General features: G+C 44.8%; 1 protein-coding gene across 1 annotated transcript in view; it reads right to left on the bottom strand.

The window, feature by feature from the left end:
* Nucleotides 1-21,381, bottom strand: part of LOC146798840 (phospholipid-transporting ATPase IC-like) — a 1,543,528-nt gene that overhangs the window by 1,277,676 nt on the left and 244,471 nt on the right. Inside the window, exons 4-5 of the mRNA XM_085626157.1 lie at nucleotides 11,203-11,316; nucleotides 7,291-7,389 (exon numbers count right to left, since the gene is read on the bottom strand). Coding sequence (XP_085482283.1) covers nucleotides 7,291-7,389; nucleotides 11,203-11,316 — 213 coding nt within the window. The remainder of the gene's footprint in view (nucleotides 1-7,290; nucleotides 7,390-11,202; nucleotides 11,317-21,381) is intronic.

Below are 21,381 nucleotides of genomic sequence, written 5' to 3'. Positions count from 1 at the left end.
CTCAGTAGTAACCTATGGAAAGATTGGAGACAGAAAACACATGACAAAATACTGTAAGGATAAACAATACACACATAACATATTAAGCTGAAATCATCGAGAGTCTCATGGGGTGAAGCTCCCAGGGCGGGTACTGGAAGGTCTCAAAAGACGGGATAAATCAAGAGACAGGACTAGGGGTGGAGACAGAAAGGAGGTGGAAAACTCACCTCTTGCGCTAGCAAGGCAATCTTGCAGCAGTCTCCGACGGGTAAAAAGGACTCCTAACGTGGGCCCTGTGTTAAAAAACGGGGAAGAGCGAATAAGAAAACCAAACATGGACAACAGCTACAGTGGCATGGTCGTACCGGAAATCCAGGTGGTAAGTAAAGTATTGGAGGGTAATGACAGCCTTGAATTTCAAAAGGTGCTAACATGAGCGATTAGGTGTGCAGCCGTGGTAACCCTCATGCTCAGGGGCCAAGGTGTGCCGCCGCCCAAAAGTGGTCAGTGAGGTCAGTAACGGGTTGTTACGGAAGGCTCAAGAGCAAAGTGGGGGGCGACCGCCATAGCCCCTGGTAGCGGATGGGTCAGAGCAGGACGTACTCGCTCAAGGTGCCATTGAAGTCATGGAGGCGCCACGAAGCCCCCTACAAAGTACCCAAACTCACCTTATGGAAAACGGCGCAGTGGAACCTGATGCACTCACCTGCGTCGTGCGACGCGTGGGATGGAAGACCTACCCCTACCGCCGGACCTGGGATGGGTTCCGACTAGTGCCGGTCATAGCCAGATAAGGATAACGGGAGGCGGCAATAACGTCACATGACCAAGGGTGTCTCGAGCCCATTGGTCGGGGAATGAATTGAGCGGCGGCCATGTTGGAACAGGTAGAGAGAATAACCATCGATATCCGGTATGAGTCAGGAAGTAATACTTCGTGGGTAGGTGTACTCACAGAAAAGGTTGCCAGAGCGGTTGGATCAATCCCATTGGTTGGGGATTGAGGGGCAGCCATGTCGGAACAGGTAGAGTGAAAAACCTACCGAAACCCGGTATAAGTCAGGAAGTGGTTCTTCGTGGGTAGGTGTACTCACAGAATAGGTTGCCATAGCGATATGGATTGAAGCAAGGCAAAGGGTGAGTGGCCAGACTAAATACCAAGGACAAAATATAAAAGACGGATAGTGGTGGGGTTCGCGGGGGCTATGATGAAGTATCAGTGTCCCACAAAATTATACGGGGGTGTAACCCGTGAATAGGGGTCTAAAAACAGGGCGGCAACTATCCGCATGGGGGACAGACACATAAAAACCACACAGAGGGAGGCACATAAAACGAAAAAGAATACCACTAATAGTGTATCTATTTTAATGCAGTGGAAAAGGGATCTAGATGGTTCGTGATCTATCAAAGGTGTATTCTCAGTTAACATCACTGCTAATGATTTAAGGTCCGCATGAAAGTTAACCGGGTTAGCCAAGGTGGTCGTAGGAGTAACTGGGACACGTAGTGTATTCAGGAAGGGTCACACGCCCTTATGTACCCGGTGCGATTGCGGGTTACATATCAGGATAAACATTCCACCTTAACGAATCCGCAGCAGGTCGAGGATTTCCTCAAAACAATCAGGTAACGTTCACCATAACGCGACCCCAGTGATCGCAGCTCCAGATCTCCGTCTCCCATAAACTAATTGACTCTGAAAGTGGTCACTATCTCCATGGCGCTTATGCACTAAACTTCTCCTTCCTCATAACGCCCATCTCTTCTGGAGCACGGCAGCGACAAACACTCCCAGCTTACATCGGTCAAGCAACACTTTGACATTTTTCCTTGGTGCTTTGGGCCGATTACAGCTTGCCAGAGACAGATAAGTGTTTCGCCGCCATAAACTTTCAATGCATATACGATTTCCTTTTTGTAGGTTTCTATTCTGGACTATGCCAAGCACTTACCCTTCCCCCTATCTACCCCGCACTATCGGGAGGCTGCATTGCAGCTCAGGGAGAAAGGAGGACCTCGTAGCCTACAAGCGCCCCCCGCCCCCCCCCCCACGGGCAATCCCCCTTTACTGTCTTTCGTTTTCATAGTATCTAATTGACTTAGACTGCAATGTTCATCTGTGTGGTAGGTTTTGGGTGGGCAGAGCATTTCCAGCACAATTGGGGTGCTGTTGTGGTTGGGGGTGGGTTTGGTATTGTTTTTCTTCTGAATGTTACTTATTCCATTCACCAGCAGGTAGGCATGCAAGCACACATAAAAAATGGCACACACAGTCACATGCCCAAGATGCATCTAGATATCACCATACTACTATGCAATGACCTCACAGATTGAGACGTTAAAGATAAATCTACTCACGTGGAATGTCAGAGGTCTTGGTAATCCCCGTAAATGCAGACAAATCGTCACATTTTGACCCACGCCGACCTCCCCGCTTGGCAGCAAATGGGCTGCTGACCCAGTCTTTTCCTCCTATTCCACATACTCCAGAGGTACGTTGATCCTTGTCAAAAAGAATACATCCTTCATTCTGGGCGGAACATATCACGACTCCCAAGGTAGAAGCTGCATGCCCTAGGGAATTCTGGGCACACAATAGGTCATACTGGTCAGCTGTTACGGACCCAACATTGATGAGCCGGACTACTTCCTGGCACTATGGGGGCAAATACTCAAAGTGGGATCCACTCATATTATCTGGGGGGGGAGACTTTAATACTGCCCTGTGCCCTACAGCTGACAGGTCTATCCCTCTTCCTCGCTGTTAGATTTGGGGGTCTCTAGTTGGCATAGGTAGGTACCTGTGACAAATAGGGACCCTTGCGTCTAGTCAGGGAAAGGGGCTACACTCCTAAAATAACCCCTGCTCACCCCCTTTGTAGCTTGGCACGAGCAGGTAGGCTTATCGCAGAGGCAGTGTGTAAAGCATTTGTGAACACATACAGTAATACAGTAACAACACTGCAAATGGACACCACACAGGTTGTATTATAAAAATAAGTATTTTTATATAGACTTAACACAAGACCAGACGACAAAAATCCACAATACTGTACTCAAAAATAGTCTCTTAAATATTATAAAATAGCTCAGTTCTCTCAAATTGTAAATGCAACACTTTACTCTCAATGTACCTTAGATGCGTAGCGCAAAGAAAACAAAAGGGTTGCAGGGAAGGTGATGCGTCGGTTCCTTACAAGCAGGGGAGTGGATGCGTCGGTTCCTTACTGCTGTGCAGGGGAGTTGATGCTCGCTTCCTTACTGTGTGGGGAGTTGATGCGTCAGTTTTTTACTGCTCTCCGGTGCGATGCGACATGCTGGCACCTCGATGCGATACTTTTCTCCGGTGCCATGTGACAAGATAGCGTCTTGGTTGCGATGCGAGAACGTTGGTGTGATGCGACACGCCCAACGGCTGTGCGGCGACTCGATGATCTTTGGAGCCACGACAGGCCCTGCGACGTGCTTCTCGGGTGATGCGACGATGACCTCTGTGGCAGCGTCCCGCTTCTCCGGCAATGTGCCGCGCTTCGGCGATGCGTTGATGACAGCGGCAGTGGCGGTTCGCTTTCTCGGCAATGCGATGTCAGCGGCTGCGGCGGCGACACGCTTCTCGTTGTTGCGTCGCGCTTCCAGCTCCCAGCGACACGCAGTCTCTCAGAAGGCCCAGCACAACAGCAGGCACTTCAGTTCCCAGCAAGGGAATTCAGGGGGGAGCTGGTTGGTGAAGTCTTGTATCCCTGAGACTTCAGGCAGGAGGCAAGCTCTAGTTCAAGCCCTTGGAGATTCTTCTTCAAGTTAATAGAAAGCACACTCAGTCCTTTTCTCCTCTCTTTGGCAATGAAGCAACCACTGTAGGCCAACCCCCAAACACACAGCACAGGGGTAGTCTCCTCCTTCAGCTTCCTGGTTCTTCTCCTCAGCAAAGGTTCATCTTGATTTCCAGAAGTGATCTAAAGTTCTTGGGTCTGGGTCCCAATATTTATACTCCTTTTCCCTTTGTTCTCTGAAGGCAGAGAGGCCTTTGCCTAGTCCGAACCAGTTCTGGTCAGTCCTGGAGCACTTTGTTGACCTGTCTCCTTCTTTGCTTTCACAGAGCAGGGCAGGGATATGAGACACACCACAGGAGGTGGAGCCAGCATTGTGGAGGGAAGGCACAGCCCTATTCAGGTCCCAGGTGCTACTCCTCCCACCCATCTAGATGCAGATCTCTCTATTCACTACTGGTCCACCTCACCCTGTCTCCTGGAATTCCCCAGCCCTGTCACTCAAACTCCAGACAAGGAATACACATCCTAGCAGAGGCAGGTTTGATGGTTAGACAAGAAAATGCCTACTTTCTAAAAGTGGCATTTTCAAACACAGAATGTTAAAACCAACTTCACTAAAATATGTATTTTATCATTCTGCGTTCAGGCATACTAAACTTGGATTTCTACCATGTTCCCTGAGTCAGTTAGGATTATAAAATGTAATAACCAAACTGCCCATTCTGGCCTCTGGAGAACAGGTAGCCTTGCAATAGCGAAAAACGAAAATGGCTGTAATTCACTATTAGGACATACCACACACACCAGGGCATGTCCTACCTTTTACCTACAATGCACCCTGCCCTTGGGCCTACCATAGGGGTGACTAATATGTATAAAAGGGAAGGTTTAGGGACTGGCAAGTGGGTGCGCTTGCCCAGTCAGCATGGCAGTACCAGACTGCACACAGGCTCTGCAATGGAAGACCTGAGACACACTTTACAAGCTGCTCCGGTGGGTGGCACAACCAGTGCTGCAAGCCCACCAGCAGCATTGGTTACAAGCCCTGGGCACACGCAGTGCACTGTACTAGGGTCTGACAAGTAAACCAATCAAGCCAATCATGCAGTCACTAATCCATATATCAATTTACCATAGGGAGCACCTGCACTGTGGCACTGAACAGCTGTGGCACAGTGCCCAAAGCATCTATAACCAGCAAAAACACATGAGGCAACAGCAAAAAAATGGAAAGGAGACCCACGCCAATGGTGCCAGGTCTAACACTCGCCACTACACCAAAGCACAAGATGCACTAACACATCTACTCTCAGAACATGGGCTTCCTGATGCGTGGCGGCAGGTGAACCCAGCTGGGAGAGAAGACACCTATTATACCGCTGTACACTCCTCCTGGTCACGCCTTGACTACTGGATCATCTCCCGAGGTGTTGTCCCTTGGATCCTTTCTGTCGAACACTTAGCAAGAACTTATTCTGACCACGCCCCGTCCGGATGGTGGTTTCACCCCCCCAATTCCATTGCTACGCCAAGATGCTGGCGTCTCATACCAGAGGCACTGCTAGACGCCGTTTTCAAGGTGGAACTTGGGGCAGAGATAGCGGACTTCTTTCATAGAAACACAGGCTCTGTTACACACATTAGTACAGTCTGGGAGGCTTTTAAAGTCACAATAAGAGGTACCTGCATATCCCAAAGTTTCGGTGTCCTTAGAGACATCCGGCGCACCCTGCGCTGGCTCGAGGGGGAACTGAAGCAATTAGAGAATGAGACAGGGCATGACACATCAGGGCCTCAGCAAGCTACACTCAGGGACAAACTCTCTGAATATAAAGACACTGCTGAGCGGGAAGCTCGCTTTCAGGGAAAATACTTTACAGCCCGCAAATATGGGGAGGGGGAAAGACTCGGTAGGGCACTTGCAAGGGAAATTAGGCTACCCCAATTCTCCAACTACATTTTAGACATAGTTGACAGCGCTAGAGAGCGCCACAGGGATAGCTTTGACATTTTACAAATCTTCACATAGTTCTACACTGACCTATATAGCACCCACAGACACGAACCCGCTGATCTTAAACTTGAGCGATGTAGCGCTGGGATGGCTGGGCGACACTCAGAGTAAATTCTTTGCAGCACCGATAGAGGACAATGAGGTATATGCAGCAATAGTGCAGATGAAATCTGGGAAGGCCCTGGGGTCCGATGGTCTCCCCATAGATTTTTATAAAGCCTACATTGACCACCTGCTCCCTGTGCTCAAGCAAGTCTACATGGAGGCCCAGGAACTAGAGATTCTCCCAAGCTCGATGAGAGAGGCCCTCATAATTTCCCTCCTGAAGCCTGAAAAACTACCGGACCATTGTGACTCTTATGGCCCCCAATCTCTCATCAATACTGATGCAAACATTTTCACCAAGATTCTGGCTAATCGCCTTAGCCTCCTGATGGAGAAGCTAGTTCTTCCAGACCTGGCGGGCTTCATTCTTGGCAGGGCGATTTCTCATAACCTCTGTACCCTCTTTTCCATTTTACAGAACGTGGATCCACAGTTGGAGCTTGGGGCGTTCTTTTTAGACGCCACAATGGCCTTTGATTCTGTGGAATTGACTATCTGTTTGTAATCCTACAATGCATGGGACTACCCAAGGGTTTTTTATCGTGGATACGCCTTCTATATACTTCTCCAGTTGCAAAGGTACTAATCAATGAGCACACATACTCTCTCTTTTCAATTACCCGGGGCACTCAACAGGGTTGCCACTCTCCCCACTCCTGTTTGCCCTAGCAATTGAGCCTCTTGCGGCCAAAATCAGGCAGCATCATCACGATAAGTCATTGCGCTGCTTCCTCCGTCCAATACTCATCTTCATGTATGCAGATGACTTCACTACACACAGCACATGCTTTCATTGCGCATGCACTCTACAACACTACATCTCTTATTATTCAATGTATTCCTCTCTGGTATACATATACTCAGTACTTGGACTAACCATGCTTGTTCTGCTCTATTCCAGTACTGTACCCTTCCCAGGCAAGAATACATCCAGCGCAGTCACTGCTCCTGTGCTGCGCAGCAAACTAAATTCAGCTAATGTAGGATAGGGTGAGATAGGCACACAGTACCAGGACTTGAGTGAATGAGCTGTAGGCCTCACCACAGTGTCACTGGGTAAAAAGGACGTGTTTATCCTACTGATCGCTGCGTGAAATGCTGTCACCACTGTGCTCATGCTGTTCTTGGTGAAGGCAGTAGCCTTCTACCACTTTGAGGGTAGCACTTTGGGCGCTCCACCCGGTCCAACAAGACTGTAATCCATGAGACAGGCCTCTGTCATGGCACACACGCATTATCTGGGCTTGCCTATGACAACAAAAATCAGCACTAGGGATCCAGACAACAGTACAGATGGGCACTCAGTGAAGAGGTACACATCTTTTACAATGCAGTGGACTTTTCTGTCCAAACAGAATTCATTTCGGCAGCACAACAAATCCTTAATGACTGTAACCAATATGCTACCATACTCACTATGTCTTCGAACATATCTCGGAGAGCTCTTGATGCTAGAAGAATGCATACTAGCGTGAAGGCGGCTATCCAGGAATATGGGGAGATTTCAGGAATAGTCTGAAAATAAAGCAAAGATGGGGCATTAGAAGTCTTTACTCTGCTAATTACAACTGAAGGTGCTAGACAGACTCTGATGCAGTTTCCTTCTCATGTAGACCAATTTGGTAATGTCATTTAAGAATCGCAACCTGATGTAATTTAGAGTTTTAAATTACATTTACACAGGGTGTTTGCGTGAAGTGTTTTTGCACCTGATTTGTAAATTGTGCAAAAGGGGATGTGGGGCAGCTTTAGAGGCCATTCACAGGGAGAGGCTATGTACAGGCGTGAGGGGTATTTGGTGGAATGGCACCACTTGACAATCATTCATGTGCCTTTCTTGAATCACAGCACTGCCTTGCTTGTCCCACCCCACCACTTTTCCTGCACTATTCACTGCTTAGCTTCACCAGCACTGGAGCGGTTTCCCCCGTTAGCATACCCGTTGACCCTCACTACTAACACTTATATTCTTTGCTCGCAAAGCAACCCTCCATCATTAACATCGCCCCCCTTCAGCCCAACCCAGTGCTCTGTAGGTTGCCACCTTCACTCTTGCTTGATGGGAAAGGTTGTGCTGCAGCAGACTACAAGTGAGAGAACCACACTATTTCCAATTTCAGGCTATCCTGTCAACTGAACATTCTGTAGCAGGAACTCCTGCTTTGTAGTGGCAGTGCATGCGTGTGTAACTTCACCTTGGGACTAAGTCAGGCCAAGGAGGAAAGTTCCTTTACTTTATGGGTGAAGGTGAAACTTCACCTAACTCTATACAAAACATGTGAAATAACTCTTACTAAGGGGCTTATTTTGAAGTTGGCGGACGGAGTTCAACCGCCTGCCAAATTTTGAAATGTCCATCAGCCTGATGGACATTTCAACTATTGACAGAAATTGCCATCAAGGAGGATCCTGCCAATGCATTAGAACTTTGCTCTATGCTCCATCAAACACGGCGGAAATGTATGACAACTTTCTTTGTATTTTCAAAAACAAAACCCCAAAGTGGATATTTGTTTTTGAAAATAAAAAAACTATGGCCCCTCCACTTGCTTCCCCCATCTTTCATAACGGAAGGGGTGGGAATTTTTGGTTTTTACTGCCACTTTCCTCCAGGGTTTTCCTGGCAGTCTCTAAAAGCACATATTTCCATAGTAGTCACTGGCACTGAAGGGAGCTACTTGTGTGTATGCGCTCCTTCTGAAGGAGCAAAATGCCATCACTCACAGTGAAGGTAGCCAATGTCTGAAGTGCTCCGACCCTCTGCTATTCTATTCTGTACAACTTGTAAAGTGCATGACTACCCGGAGACCTCTCAGCGTTAGAACCCACCCAGCACTAGAAAACTGCAATGGAATGGGAGGGGGCTAGCTCATGAACAACCAAGTTTTCTGATCCTTCCTAAACGGAAGTTCTCAGACCATTTGGTGTAATTCAATAGGTAAAGAGTTCCAAAGTTTGGGGGCTAAATAGGCTACTGAGCAACCTTCCCACATTGATTTGAGAATCCTTTGGAACAGTCAGAAGGCAGACAGAGTACAATGTAAGTAGCCAAGGGGCGGCTAAAGGTTGTAACAACTCAGTGCTCTTGTTGTGAAGTACTCTGTACAGAATACAAAGGGTCTTAAACTGCACCCACTGCTCTACCGAGAGCCAATGAAATTCAACTGATTTCTTTTTGGCAGACTAATGCCTCTGGATGTTCAAGAGGAGGTGAGCAGCAACATTTTGAACAACCTGCAGCCTTTTTATTACATATCAAGGGGAGCCAAAATATCAAGAGTTGCCATTGTAAATGCATGCAATTATCAGGGCCTGAATAATCAATCTTCAGGACGGGAAAGGGAGGAGATCAGGACCTTTCTGAGCATTATAAGAATGCTGTAAGAGCTTGCTGCAAGTTTTTTGCTTGGTAGTCCATTGTGAGGTTGTTATGAAGCCAAACGCCCAGGCTCTTTATCTGGCTTTTTGAACTCTGAAGACTCCCAAGACAGTTGGGCCAAAGTGTTGGCATCTGGTTTTTGATATTGTTGCTCAGCATTATGACCTCTGTCTTGTCTTTGTTGAGTTTCAGGCTTAAGTTTGCCATCCAGCTGGCCACTTCCTGTAAACAAGGTGCCAGTTGGAGATAATTGGAGCAGGATTCTGGAGAAACTGACATGACTAATTAGGTGGCATCAGAGTAGGAGACAAAGACAAACCAAAAACAATTGTACAAGTTCTGCCAAGGGATGCATATATAGCTTGAAGAGGGTGGGGATCATGGCTGAGCCCTGAGGCAACCTGCAGCACACTGGAAGACTGTCTGAGTAAGAGGACTGGTCAAACACTTGGAAGGTTCTACTCTCAAGAAAAGAAGTGAGACATTTCAGTGCCCTGTCTTCAATGCCTACATCTGAGATTCTCTAAATGAGTATGACATGCTCAACAGTGTCAAAGACTGCACTGAGATCTAAGAGAATAATGGCTGTTCAGCCACCTTGGTCAAGGAGCCGTCTTAGTTCCTCCACCACAGCCAAAAGAGCTATTTCAGTGCTGTATTGTGGTCGTAATCCCATTTGGGTGGGGTGGAAGACTTTGTTGGATTCAAAGAAGATAGGAAGATGCTTGTGTACATGTTCTCCAGGAGATTGGATACTCCTGGAAGCAGAGAAATCAGCCTATAATTGACCAGACTTAGGGGATCTAGGCTGTGCTTTTTTAATAGTGGTTTTGACACTGCATCTCCATGCTGTATGCTGTGTTGGTGGGGGGGGTAGAAAAATGTGAATGACAATAACAGACCAATGGATGAAAAGGGATGACTGAAAGACCCTATGAGTAAATATAATATACATATAATTTTAGTATAATAAAAAGGTCCTAAAAATCTGTGGTATAGTATGGATGAACACTATCCTTTACATCCCAAATCACAGTAATGGTTAAAAATGCTTGCTACTATCTTATGCTACTGAGGGCCTGCTTACGGGTTGCACAGCACTGATGGGGTGGCAAATCAGCACACATAATGTACATTAAAATGCAGTAATAAAATACTAGTACCATGCAATTATGGGTTGAAGCCTATGGAATGGCAAATGACCATGTGAAACTGAATTCACCAGTCATAAAACCACATGGAATTCCCAATTCCATGGGGACAAAGGAACAACTTACTTACTTTTGGTAACACTTTCTAGTGGATATTCTATCTAACTGCAGATTCCTCCCCTTTTTTAAACAGGAACTCGCTAAACATCTTGCCCTAAATATTGTTTATAAAATTATTGCCCCATTGGAGTGAATGATAGAAAATCTACAACTAATGTGACAATATACTTGTAAATGATATCTAGGACAAGTCATTAATGTCAGATCACATTTATATAACACTATTCTTACATACAATTGTGCCAGTGGTTGCTTGTGGAAGGCACTGGGAATCATTTTTTGAGAGCGGAACTTCTTTTTCAACCTCAAAGTTAGACCCAGTTGAAGAGAGAGATAGGCACAAAAGTGAAAAAGAAGAAGGATGAGAAAGCTGAGAAAACATTGAAAAAGGGACAAGGCATGGACAAAAAATAACCTGCAAGAGTGAGCTAAAGAGAGGACATGTGGGGTGGTGAAAGAAAGAGACAAGAAATGGGATCAAGACTAGGAAGTGTTTATATTCGACAACCCCAACATTAATAATTCCGGCAGTGGGCTTCTAGGAAAAAAGTTGGCTCCCTACGCTTATTTTTTTCTTTTACAAACTGAACACTACAACAGTGTATTCTTTGTGCTTCTCCCACACTTCCTTGGAGTACTAAGCTCTATAAGGGCAGCATAATATGAGCGCTTATTTACCTGGAGAATGATTATGAATGTGAAGTAGATGATATGACTTTGATGATACTGCTCCAGTAAGTTCAAAGGAATGAAAGTCAGGACATTATATTTGGAGGTCTTGATAGAATTTCCCTTAAAGAAAAAGAAAGAACATGACCAATGTCATTATGAGTATTCTGTTTCTCAAAAAGCGTCATACGTGTTCAAATCTCTCTCAATTTGATCAGTGGGTCACGACAAAGAAAGACAAGGATGGATTTAGGGACTCAAGGCCTCAAGTAGATGCGTCAGGCATGGATTATGATAAACACTATACGGAACCTCAGTCAAGCCATAAGTTGGTCTTTTGTGTGGAAATTACAACTTTTGAAATGCTCCTCTATGAGTTTAATTTGACATACTTCTACCTTGAAAGTGTTGAGTCACTTGTGAGGAAAACCTATGCAGCATATGCTCTCTCATACAAAATGCTCATGTGTTACTGATGCAAAACAGATTTACAGTGCTTGTGAAAAAAAGACATCCAGTTTCATCATGAACAAACAATTAAAAGAGAGAAACTATGCTCAGACATATGCAAAGCCAATGCAGTAAACTTGGAGAACTACAAGAAGGCCAATAGTCTGGAACTATGTGAAAATTTGTATGCATTACTAAAACTATGCATAAACATACTCCTAGATCAGTGGTGAGCTTCATACACAAAGAATTCATAAATCTCAACACAAGAAGGATTGCACTTTCCCATTCACAGATTTATACCCTGTAATCTACTTCGCTACTGGTGGGTTTGGGTATGACACTTGTCCTAGAAACACACGACCCCAGGTATATTTACAGATGATTTTATTAGCTACACTAGTCACAGTCCTTATAACGTTGAAACCAAAAGATGAAGAATAATCAGCAATGTTGTGGAGTCTCTTGTCATGATTCTGTGTTTGCTGGGTTAACAGGTGTTCATGCTATACTCGGTTTCTCATCTTGTTCCCCAGGGCTACACCGTACGGGTCCTCTTACTCACAAAGGTACCGGAAAAGAGAGAAGCATAGGCAGGGGTAAGGGTATGGGAAATCTGAAGGTGTTTATGGGGGAGGTCAAGTGCACCCTTCACCATCCCTACTGTGCCTCATGCCTTAGTGGGGGGAAAAGGTCTGTGCCCAATCACCCTAGGGTGCCCTTTAACCCTGCCCACCACCCCTTAACAAAATAAAACGGCAACTCGGTCACTTGCCTGAACCCACGACCCTCCTGGGCCGTGGGGTTGGGAGCCACAGCCGTCTTTTCTCCTGGGGAAGGACTGGACCCACTCGCGTTGCTAATAGAGCTGTTTCCTTGAGTACTGAGCAGCCTCACGATGTCCACTCCATTCTCCGGCTCTCCTGCAGGATCCTCAGCTCTGGTATGTTCCTCTGTAGGTTCCCGTGTCTCCGTCGCGTCCTCCAGTCTTCCTCCACATGCTGCGCTTGCCGACCGAGAGAGAGAGTTCCCTTCCGTTTCCGCCCCTTTTCTCTGGTTTCCTTCTCTTGCGGGTGGAGCTTTGCCTGCACTTCCGCTCGGGGTCATTGCGGCCGCCATTTTGGGATGGTCGGGTCGATCTGCGACCCGATCACATACCCCAAAGTTGATTCCCAAGAGTCTATGACATTCTCTAGGCAAAAGTGCCATTTTTAGGACTCGCCTAGACAACGTATGCACCTTTTGCTTTCTATCAGTGTGCTTAAAGACCCCCATTGCTTACCATAGGTTTGCTTCGTTGTCACTTTCATTTGCTTGCTTCTTAATGGTCCGCTGACAAAAGCTTTCTTCCTCTTTGTGTGTTTATCTCTTGGTTGGAGCAAGGATGCATTGAGTTAGTCTTTCCACTGCTCATTTATTATGTGCTACTTTATTTTGGAGTGAAGCTCTCTTTCACAGTGTGTCTTTTTCAGCCGTCTCCCTTGTGTGCTTCATCCCCCTCAGTATTTCTCCCCTGATTGTCTACTTGCCCCACTCGCCCTCCCTCCTTCATTATCCATGTTGACTTGCCCCGACCTCTCCCCCTCCCTCTGTTTAGTGCTCGTGTTGGCTTGCCCCCTCTCTTCCTTCCTCCGTTCATTGTCTGTGTTGACTTGCTCCACCCCTCTTACCCTCTTGCCCCTTTGTTGTCCGTGTTGACCCCCTCACCCGCCATAACAAAAAAAAGCGATGTGATTTGGACACCACTGCCATGGTCATAGAGCTTTTCACCCACACCCTCCTCCCTTAATTTTGCCTCCTCCTCCCTCCAGGTTGCCTCCGCTCCGCCCTCGGTCATGCCAACAATAAAAAGCAAAGCACTATGACACAGCCAGCACTGGCCACGTCAAAGGCACTTATTTTAACTTTCAGCTATTCTTCACAGCAGCCGTGCTTCTGTGCAAAATGGCTATAAAACATTGACATAGTCAATACCTTTCACCTGCTGACTTTGCCAATGCTTGTTATATTTTTCCCACATATACCTCTTTCATGCATCACTACTAATGTAGATAAGCTGACGGTAGGAATTGCCAGTTGTAGTGTTATTCAGGAAAAAAACTGATTAAAGTATGTTTTTTAAATGTTCTTCTTTGACATAAAAAACTTATTTGTTTGTGTGGACGCTTTGCTTCCCCCAAGCCTGTGAAATATCAAGAGGCTTTTGCCCTTTTATGATGTCTAGATGACCCAGTATAAATTTGCAACGTTTTATAAAACTAATTTACTCAATTTTTACAGTACTTGTGGGAGAAGGAACAGCTGTTCAAGGATCCCTTTAGATATAAAAATTAAAAAGGAGCAAAACACATTTTTTAAATTTCTTAATTTACCGATTTCTTTGTCATTAGAAGTAGCAAATGTCTTTCTTGCAAATCGCAAGAAAATAGGGATTTTCGCCCTTCTTTGCGATTCGTAAGGAAAAGTACCAACGCTTTAAAGGCACTCGCTCTGGCACTCAAGTTGAACTCAAACGTTACCAACTGTTGTTATCACTCAGTAACCGTTCACACATTTTGGGAGCTGTCCCTAAAGCAATAGCAGTTGTGGACATCGAGGGATCAGACAGCGGTTCACGACCTCCCCAATGTCACTGTAGCAATGTGACACTACAGCCACGAAGGGACAGGGATTGCAGTACTGACACTTTGCTAACGCAGAGAATGAGAGCTGCTTTCCAGTGCAGTCCTCCCCTTCCGTGTTCTCAGCTGGTTACAAATTTTCAGAAGATGAATCCTTCCTCATGAATATTAGGGAGGCAGGGTTTCTGTGAATTCTTACAATAAACCTTTCTATGCTGGGTTGATACATAGGGCCAGTGCAAATAACTAAGCAAGGAGGCATCACAGACGGCTTGCAAGCTGCCATGATGCACTGCTATGATTCAAGCTGGACAATGATCAATTTGACCTTTTATCTTTGATCAACTTTACCTTTTTCTAATGTAAATCCCTAGCTTATCCATTTGGCTGCTAATTACGGTCTACTAGTCTGCTACTGTTGGTAGTGGGCAGAGTCCACTTGAGAAAATTGAAAAAAAACAAAGTTCAAGACAAGGGGCCAGTTTGAGGTAAACTGAATTTGAGGTAAATGATGCGAAGACGAACAAAATGATGGAATTTTTGTTAAGAAGCAAGCATGCATCACACAACAAACTGTAATCAGGATGTGTGTTTATATCAAGGATCTGAACAAGAGCAATGAGAATTCTCCAAGTGGGAAATGTTGATAGGTTTGAAATAACTATCACCAAATAGTTGTTTATAACAAACCATAAAGTGTTTCCACAGGAAAACAAATTTATTTGGTGGTCATAACAACTTCAGACGACTCCCATTCCACATCTAGGGCGACTGATAGCGCATAATTTTTACTTAGCTATTCAGTGGTATTTTAAGCGGGAGAGGTGTGGCGCAGCGGCCAGGATGGCTGACTTCAGAGCACAGGCCTCACAGTTTGATTCTCGGCTCCGGCGGCAGCTCAGCCCAGCATTCTGTGACTCTGGGCAATAGTTTGCTTAATCTCCCCGATGACCCCCAGCACCTTGAGACCCTTATGGGTGATGAGTTCGGCTTTACAAATACCGGGTTATTAAGCGCAAACCACACTTAAGGTGGAGAAGTGCTTTGAATATGTTTTTAACTGAACAAAATCACATAAACAGAAGTCAATATAATGTAGAGAATAAACAGTGCCAGTGACAAAGTAAAAATAAGTGAGAAAAATATTGAATGATGAAGAGATAAAATATTACAGTTACACATTTCGAATTAGGTCACTCTGAACAGGAGGGTACTGGAGGACATTAGATCCTTAGATGGGGATAGTAGTGTAGCATAATTGGAATATTTAATTCCTTCTTGAATGTTTCACAAGAGGAAAGTGTTCTGGTTGAAGGTGGTAGTGAGTTCTAGACCATGGGTGCACTTCCCTGAGAAAGATTGTTTCATGTTTTTTTCTTTCTTGAAAGCTTGGGATTCTAAAAAGAGAGTGTCTGAACTTCTGAGATCATACTGACGACTAGAGATGATCAATTTGTGGGAATATTTTGTGATTCCTCTGTGGAGAACTTTATTAGTGACACAAGATTGTCTGAACTGTCTTTTAACTTCCAATGACAGCCATTTTAGTGTTAATTTAGTATGCTCATCGGAGGAGTTATGTGCCCTATTTCCTCACTGCAGAAATTAGTGTAGCCACTTCATGGAGAGCTGCTTTGAGTGGGGCCAGGTGGAGTTTAGGAATATCCCAGTGAAGAGTCAGCATAATCCAGTCTTAATAGTAGCAGTGATTGGGTAATTTGATTGAAATAGTTCTCTGGGGTCAGTTGAGCAGTTTGTTGATTTTGTACATTCTAAGCTTTTATCTGAGACTGTAGGTTAAAGTTTTTGTCCACCTAGAAGCCAAGTAATTTCATGTACTTTACAGTCTCTGGATTGTAATCTAGAATGTTGTTGGTCCATTATTGAGCAGAAATTGTGCCCACTACGGATGTTGGCTGGTGGGTGTGGTGCCAATGATGAGAGGAGTTGAGATCAGTAGAATTTCTGTTTTGAGGGGATTAGTTTAATGTGATGACGGGACGTCCATGGCTAAATTTGTTTGAGTGTTTGCACTAGGTATATGATGTTATTCATTGTTGAGACTTTCATGCAGAACCGAGTACAGTCAATGTAGAAATAGCATGATTTTTGAGATGTTGAGCTATGCACAGAAGGGTTCCATATATAAATTGAAAATTGTTGGTGATAGAAAGTTGTCTGCTCTAAAAGGAGTTTGATAAAAAGTTTAAGATTTTCAATCTTCGTCTTCTAGGTATGAAGTAAAGCAGGTATGACAATGCCCTCTATATCCATTGTCTTAGAATGTCTAGGCAAGTGGAATTGTTTACCACATCAAACCCAGCTGAAAGATCCAGAAGAATTAAAAACCTGCATCATGGCTAATGCAGTACTTCTCTGAAACCAGACAGACATCTATCCAGTTGGTCAATATCCTGAAGCAATTCCCTGAACCGAGAGTCTTTACATCTCTCTAGAAAAGGGTGGCTCAAAACTGGGAGAAAGTAGTTTAAATTCTCTGTCTGATCTTGTTTTCATCAGGAGAGGTGTGTCTTGTTCTGTTTTAAGACAGTCCAGCACTCTCCCTTGAGCTAAAGTGATACAGGTCAGGTTATTACAGAATGATGCAATAGAGTGGCCTTTAATATGGTGGAATTCATGGTATCCAAGAAGTAGGATGGTGGTCTAGTTTTCGCAATAGCATTAAGAATTTCAACCTGCGAGACATCTTTCAAATTTAAACAGGGTGTTAGATTTTTGCAGTTGACCATAGTTTGAAACCTGTTCTGGTTATTTGGTGATTTAAGAGTTCTATTTTGTTTTTTTCTCAGAAAAACTGGCAAATGTTTTGCAGCTCTCTATAAAAATTTTGATTCGGGTCAAATTAGAGGGGGTGGTATGCTGTTTCAAAGTCACAAGTAGCTTAATGGGGTTGTTTCTAACTTGATTTATTTCTATTCTAACTAAAATCGATTTGGAGTCAAAGATACCATTTTATAGACTTTCCTTTCTTTCCTTACATTATCATGGTGTTTTAGGGGCCTCATCTAGCAAAATTGATTTGAGGCTGAGAACAATCATCCAGCAGGAGGAAGGATGAAGAAGCAACATTGGAAATGAGTTGGGAGAAAAAAGAAACAAAAGATAAAGTGTGTTTGGTCTAGGAGCAAATAGGAGCTGGACCTAGTTAGCAAGGACATGGTAATCGTTCATTAGATCTAGATCCTCTGAGCACTTTTTTAGGAAAATACTCAAGACTTGTCTACTTGTTCTGGCATAACTTTCTGAAACCCTGACTTATGAGTCCTGAGCACCAAGATATTCTTCAGAGCAGCCTTACGCTTTACAAGTTCTAGATCATATCATATCATGTTTCAGAATTCCCTGTGATCCCTTCACCAGGAGGTATATTCTCAAAGCCTATAAAACTTAAACAAACAAACAATTTGTATCTAAAAATCTTGAACACATCTTGAAACAAATCCCAAAATTAACCTGTTAATGGTACTTTTATAATCATTTCACGTATTTAAAAGTGCAACTACGCTGTTGTATTGCCATATTATGTCAAATACAGTGATGAGGGCAATTTTGCACCATCAGTGTGTACCGTTGATGTGTGTTCTGTGTTTGTGAATTGAAATGTTAATGAAATTTGTGAGAAATAGGGTTGTTGTTTGACTGGAGTGTGAACCCTGGTTAAACAACGGCCACCATACCTGGCAGGGTGCACCACAAAAAGTCACTAATTTAAGCTTTGCTTAACCCTGGATAGCTTGGCTTAATTTAGAGGCAATGTGTGAAGTATGTATGCAGCACCCAAACAGTAATAAAGTGAAAACAAAATACAAGAAAAATCCCACACCAGTTTAGAAAAATAGAGTACATTTTAAAATATTATTTGACACCAAAACGTCACTTTAAGTGAAATCTAGCACCTAAAAGATCAAAGAGCCAAACACGAGTATCTGGTTTCCCAAGACCGGGTCAAAGTAAAAAAATCTGACTGACCGCAATGGCACGCGGGTCAGATATAAGAAGTGGATTAGGCCCTGTCAGCGTTTACCTTCGGATTTGAAAGACATTTTGGGGGAAAAGTTCTGAGAAGCTAAACGTTCAGTGTGGCGAGGCTGCAGGCAGTGCCTGAGGAAGGACCATCATCATCAGGGAGCCGCTGGACGATTTCACAGTGAAGACTTCTACATTTGGACTTAGTCATTTTTTAGGATGTCGAAAATCTCCTCTATGGCCAGCCTATTAGGGGACCTCTTAGCCTTGTCAGAGAGAGAGCGAAACAATCGCCCGGAAAATCCCGTCAGAGTGTGGTCAGCTACATCCTGGCCTTCTGCATTGCTTCTGGAAAAAGGTGAAACGCAATCTTGAGGCCAGTCAAGAAGTTACAAAACTCTGGTACGGCCAGAAGGCCCCTCCGATAGAGTTTCAACCTGGCCAGAAGGTGTGTGTTATGGAGCCTGTGGGGCCCAGAGCCCTCCAGGATTACTAGACAGGCCGATATGAGGTGAAGGAGTAGAAGGGAGAGTACATCTACCTGGTGGACCTCAAGACCCCTAGAAACTCCTTAAGGGTGCTCCACATTAACCGCTGCAAACCACACTTTGATAGGTCTGAAGTCAGCATGCTCCTGGTGACAGATGAGGGGGTGGGAGAGGAGAACAAGCCTTTCCCAGGTCTCCTGTTTTCCCAAGAGCATGATGGGACAGTACAGGGTAGCAACTTTTTCCCTACTCTGATCACAGAACAGCAGAGTGACTGTCGCCAGCTCTTAGGCAGTTTTCCTCTCGGTTTTCCCTCATCGCTGGACTCACACACTGGTCAATCCATGAAACTGACAGTGGGGATAGTCCACCTGTAAAAAAATAAGATTTACAGGCTGTTAGACAAGGTGAGGGCCAGTATCAAGTAGGACGCCTCCAAGATGCTGGCTTTAGGGATGATTGAGCCCTTCAAAAGTCCCAGGTCTAGCCCTGTAGTGCTGATACCCAAGATTGCCCCATCAGGCACCACCTCAGAACATATATATTTTGTGTTGACTACAGGGTCTCATTTACTTCACGAAGACTATTACACACCCCATTCCTCAAGCTAATGAGCTAATCGACAGGCTGGGCACTGCCAATGTTCCTGAGTACCTTTGTTCTGACTTCATGATAATGGTAGATTGCTCTGCCTGAGGGGCAAAGGAGACCCCAGGGGGCCAGTCTAGGGTGATACCTTTCAGCTTAAGGAATGTCCCTGCCACCGTTTAGAGGTAGGTCAATGGGGTCCGGGCAGGGAAGGAGGCATTATGTGCCACCTACCTGGATGACAATGCTGTCTACAGTTCTAGTGGGGAAGAACACCTGTACTGTCCCCATAAGGTGCTTCAGGCCCTGCAGCAGGCGGGGCTGACTATCAAGACCAGTAAGTGCCAGATATGCAGGGTTCCATAGTGTATCTGGGCCTCATGCAAGGTTCAGCCCCTCCATGGCAAGATTGAGACTATTCTGGCCTGCCAATCCCCTAAACACAGAATGACCTGAGGGCCTTCCTGGGCCTCACAGGATACTATAAGAGGTTTGTTAAGGTGTATGGCACCATTGTTGCCCCCATAACAGAGCTGACTTAAAAGAAGCAGCCCATTAGTGTAATATGGACCTGCCAGAAAGTCATTGATACCCTCAAGTAGGCCATGAGTACAGCACCTGTACTCAAGGCTCCTGAATTCTCTAAGGAGTGCATAGTGCATACAGATGCTACAGAGCATGGCATAGGGGCTGTCTTAGCACAGTTAAATCAGGAGACCCTAGACCAACTGGTAGCCTTCATTAGCGGGAGGTTACTTTCACTGGAACAGAGGTGGAATGCAATTGGAAGGGAGACCTTTGCTGTGGTCTGGGCACCGAAGAAGATGAGCCCATCTCACGTCCAGGTTCAGAAAGATTACAGGTCTCAAAGATGGCACATGCAAATGAGGAGGGAAAATTCCAAACTGTTGAGGTGGCCCATCTCCCTAAAGGGAATGTAACATATGGTGGAACACCGTCCCGGGTCAGACCACTCTAGTGTTGATGGTCTATCCAGTTTCTTCCACCTCAGTGATGAGAACTCCTAAGAGGTTGGGGAGTACTCTCAACTTTCATGCCCCTCAACCAGTAACCTAATTTCTTACAAAAGGCTTACCTGTTCACAATCAATAATTAGGGGATATGAAGTGCAATAATGCAACACAATGTTATCCTAAGGGGCAGGTATGCCTCACAGTAGTGAAAAACTAATTTAGGAGTTTTTCACCACCAGGACATGTAAAACATAAAAGTATATGTCCATCCTTTTAATTACAACACACCCTACCCTATGGGCTACCTAAGATCTACCTTAGAGGTTACGGAAATACAATAAAAGGAAGTTTAAGGCTTGGAAAATGGGCTTTATTGCAAAGTCGCATTGACAGTTTGAAACTGCATTCAGGCTGCAATGGCAGGCCTGGGACATTTCAAAGGGGCACTTAGGCGGGTGGTACAATAAGTGCTGCCGGCCCACTCATAGCATTTAATTTACAGGCCCTGGGTATGTGGTATACCACTCTACGAGGGACTTGCAAGTAAATTAAATATGCCAATCAGATGTAAATATTTTTACCATGTTTAGGGTAGTGAGCACAAGTACTTTAGCTCTGTTTAGCAGTGGTAAAGTCCACAAGTCCTAAGGTCAACAAACACGAATTCCACCAAAAATGTAGGGAAACAGACGGAAGGTTTAGGGGAAGACCACCTGACAAGTCTAACAAAGTTTGTTAAATGTATAGTTTTTTGCATAGACATACTATCAAACACACCATGTTTTTTGTGCACGTGCACACGTGACATCTGACTATCTGAAGGTGCTTCAATGTTGATCTCTTTAATAGTTTGCTACATTTTGAACTTTATAAATCGTAGTATACACTACCCGTGGGATATTAGAGTAATGAGAACTTAATTGGAGTTTAAAACACATGTATTTAGGAGTAGTGTTCCAAAGCACTTGGAAAGCTCCCAGACGTAGCTTAGGTTATTTAATTTCTTGTAATCATCTAAATAGATCGCATGCTTAGGAAACAAGGAGTTAATAGCAGGATAATCATTTATTTCATTATTCC

Source organism: Triturus cristatus, chromosome 9 (assembly GCF_964204655.1).
Source record: "Triturus cristatus chromosome 9, aTriCri1.1, whole genome shotgun sequence".
Classification (NCBI taxonomy): Eukaryota; Metazoa; Chordata; class Amphibia; order Caudata; family Salamandridae; genus Triturus; species Triturus cristatus.
This window is presented reverse-complemented; position numbering and strand designations above follow the sequence as displayed.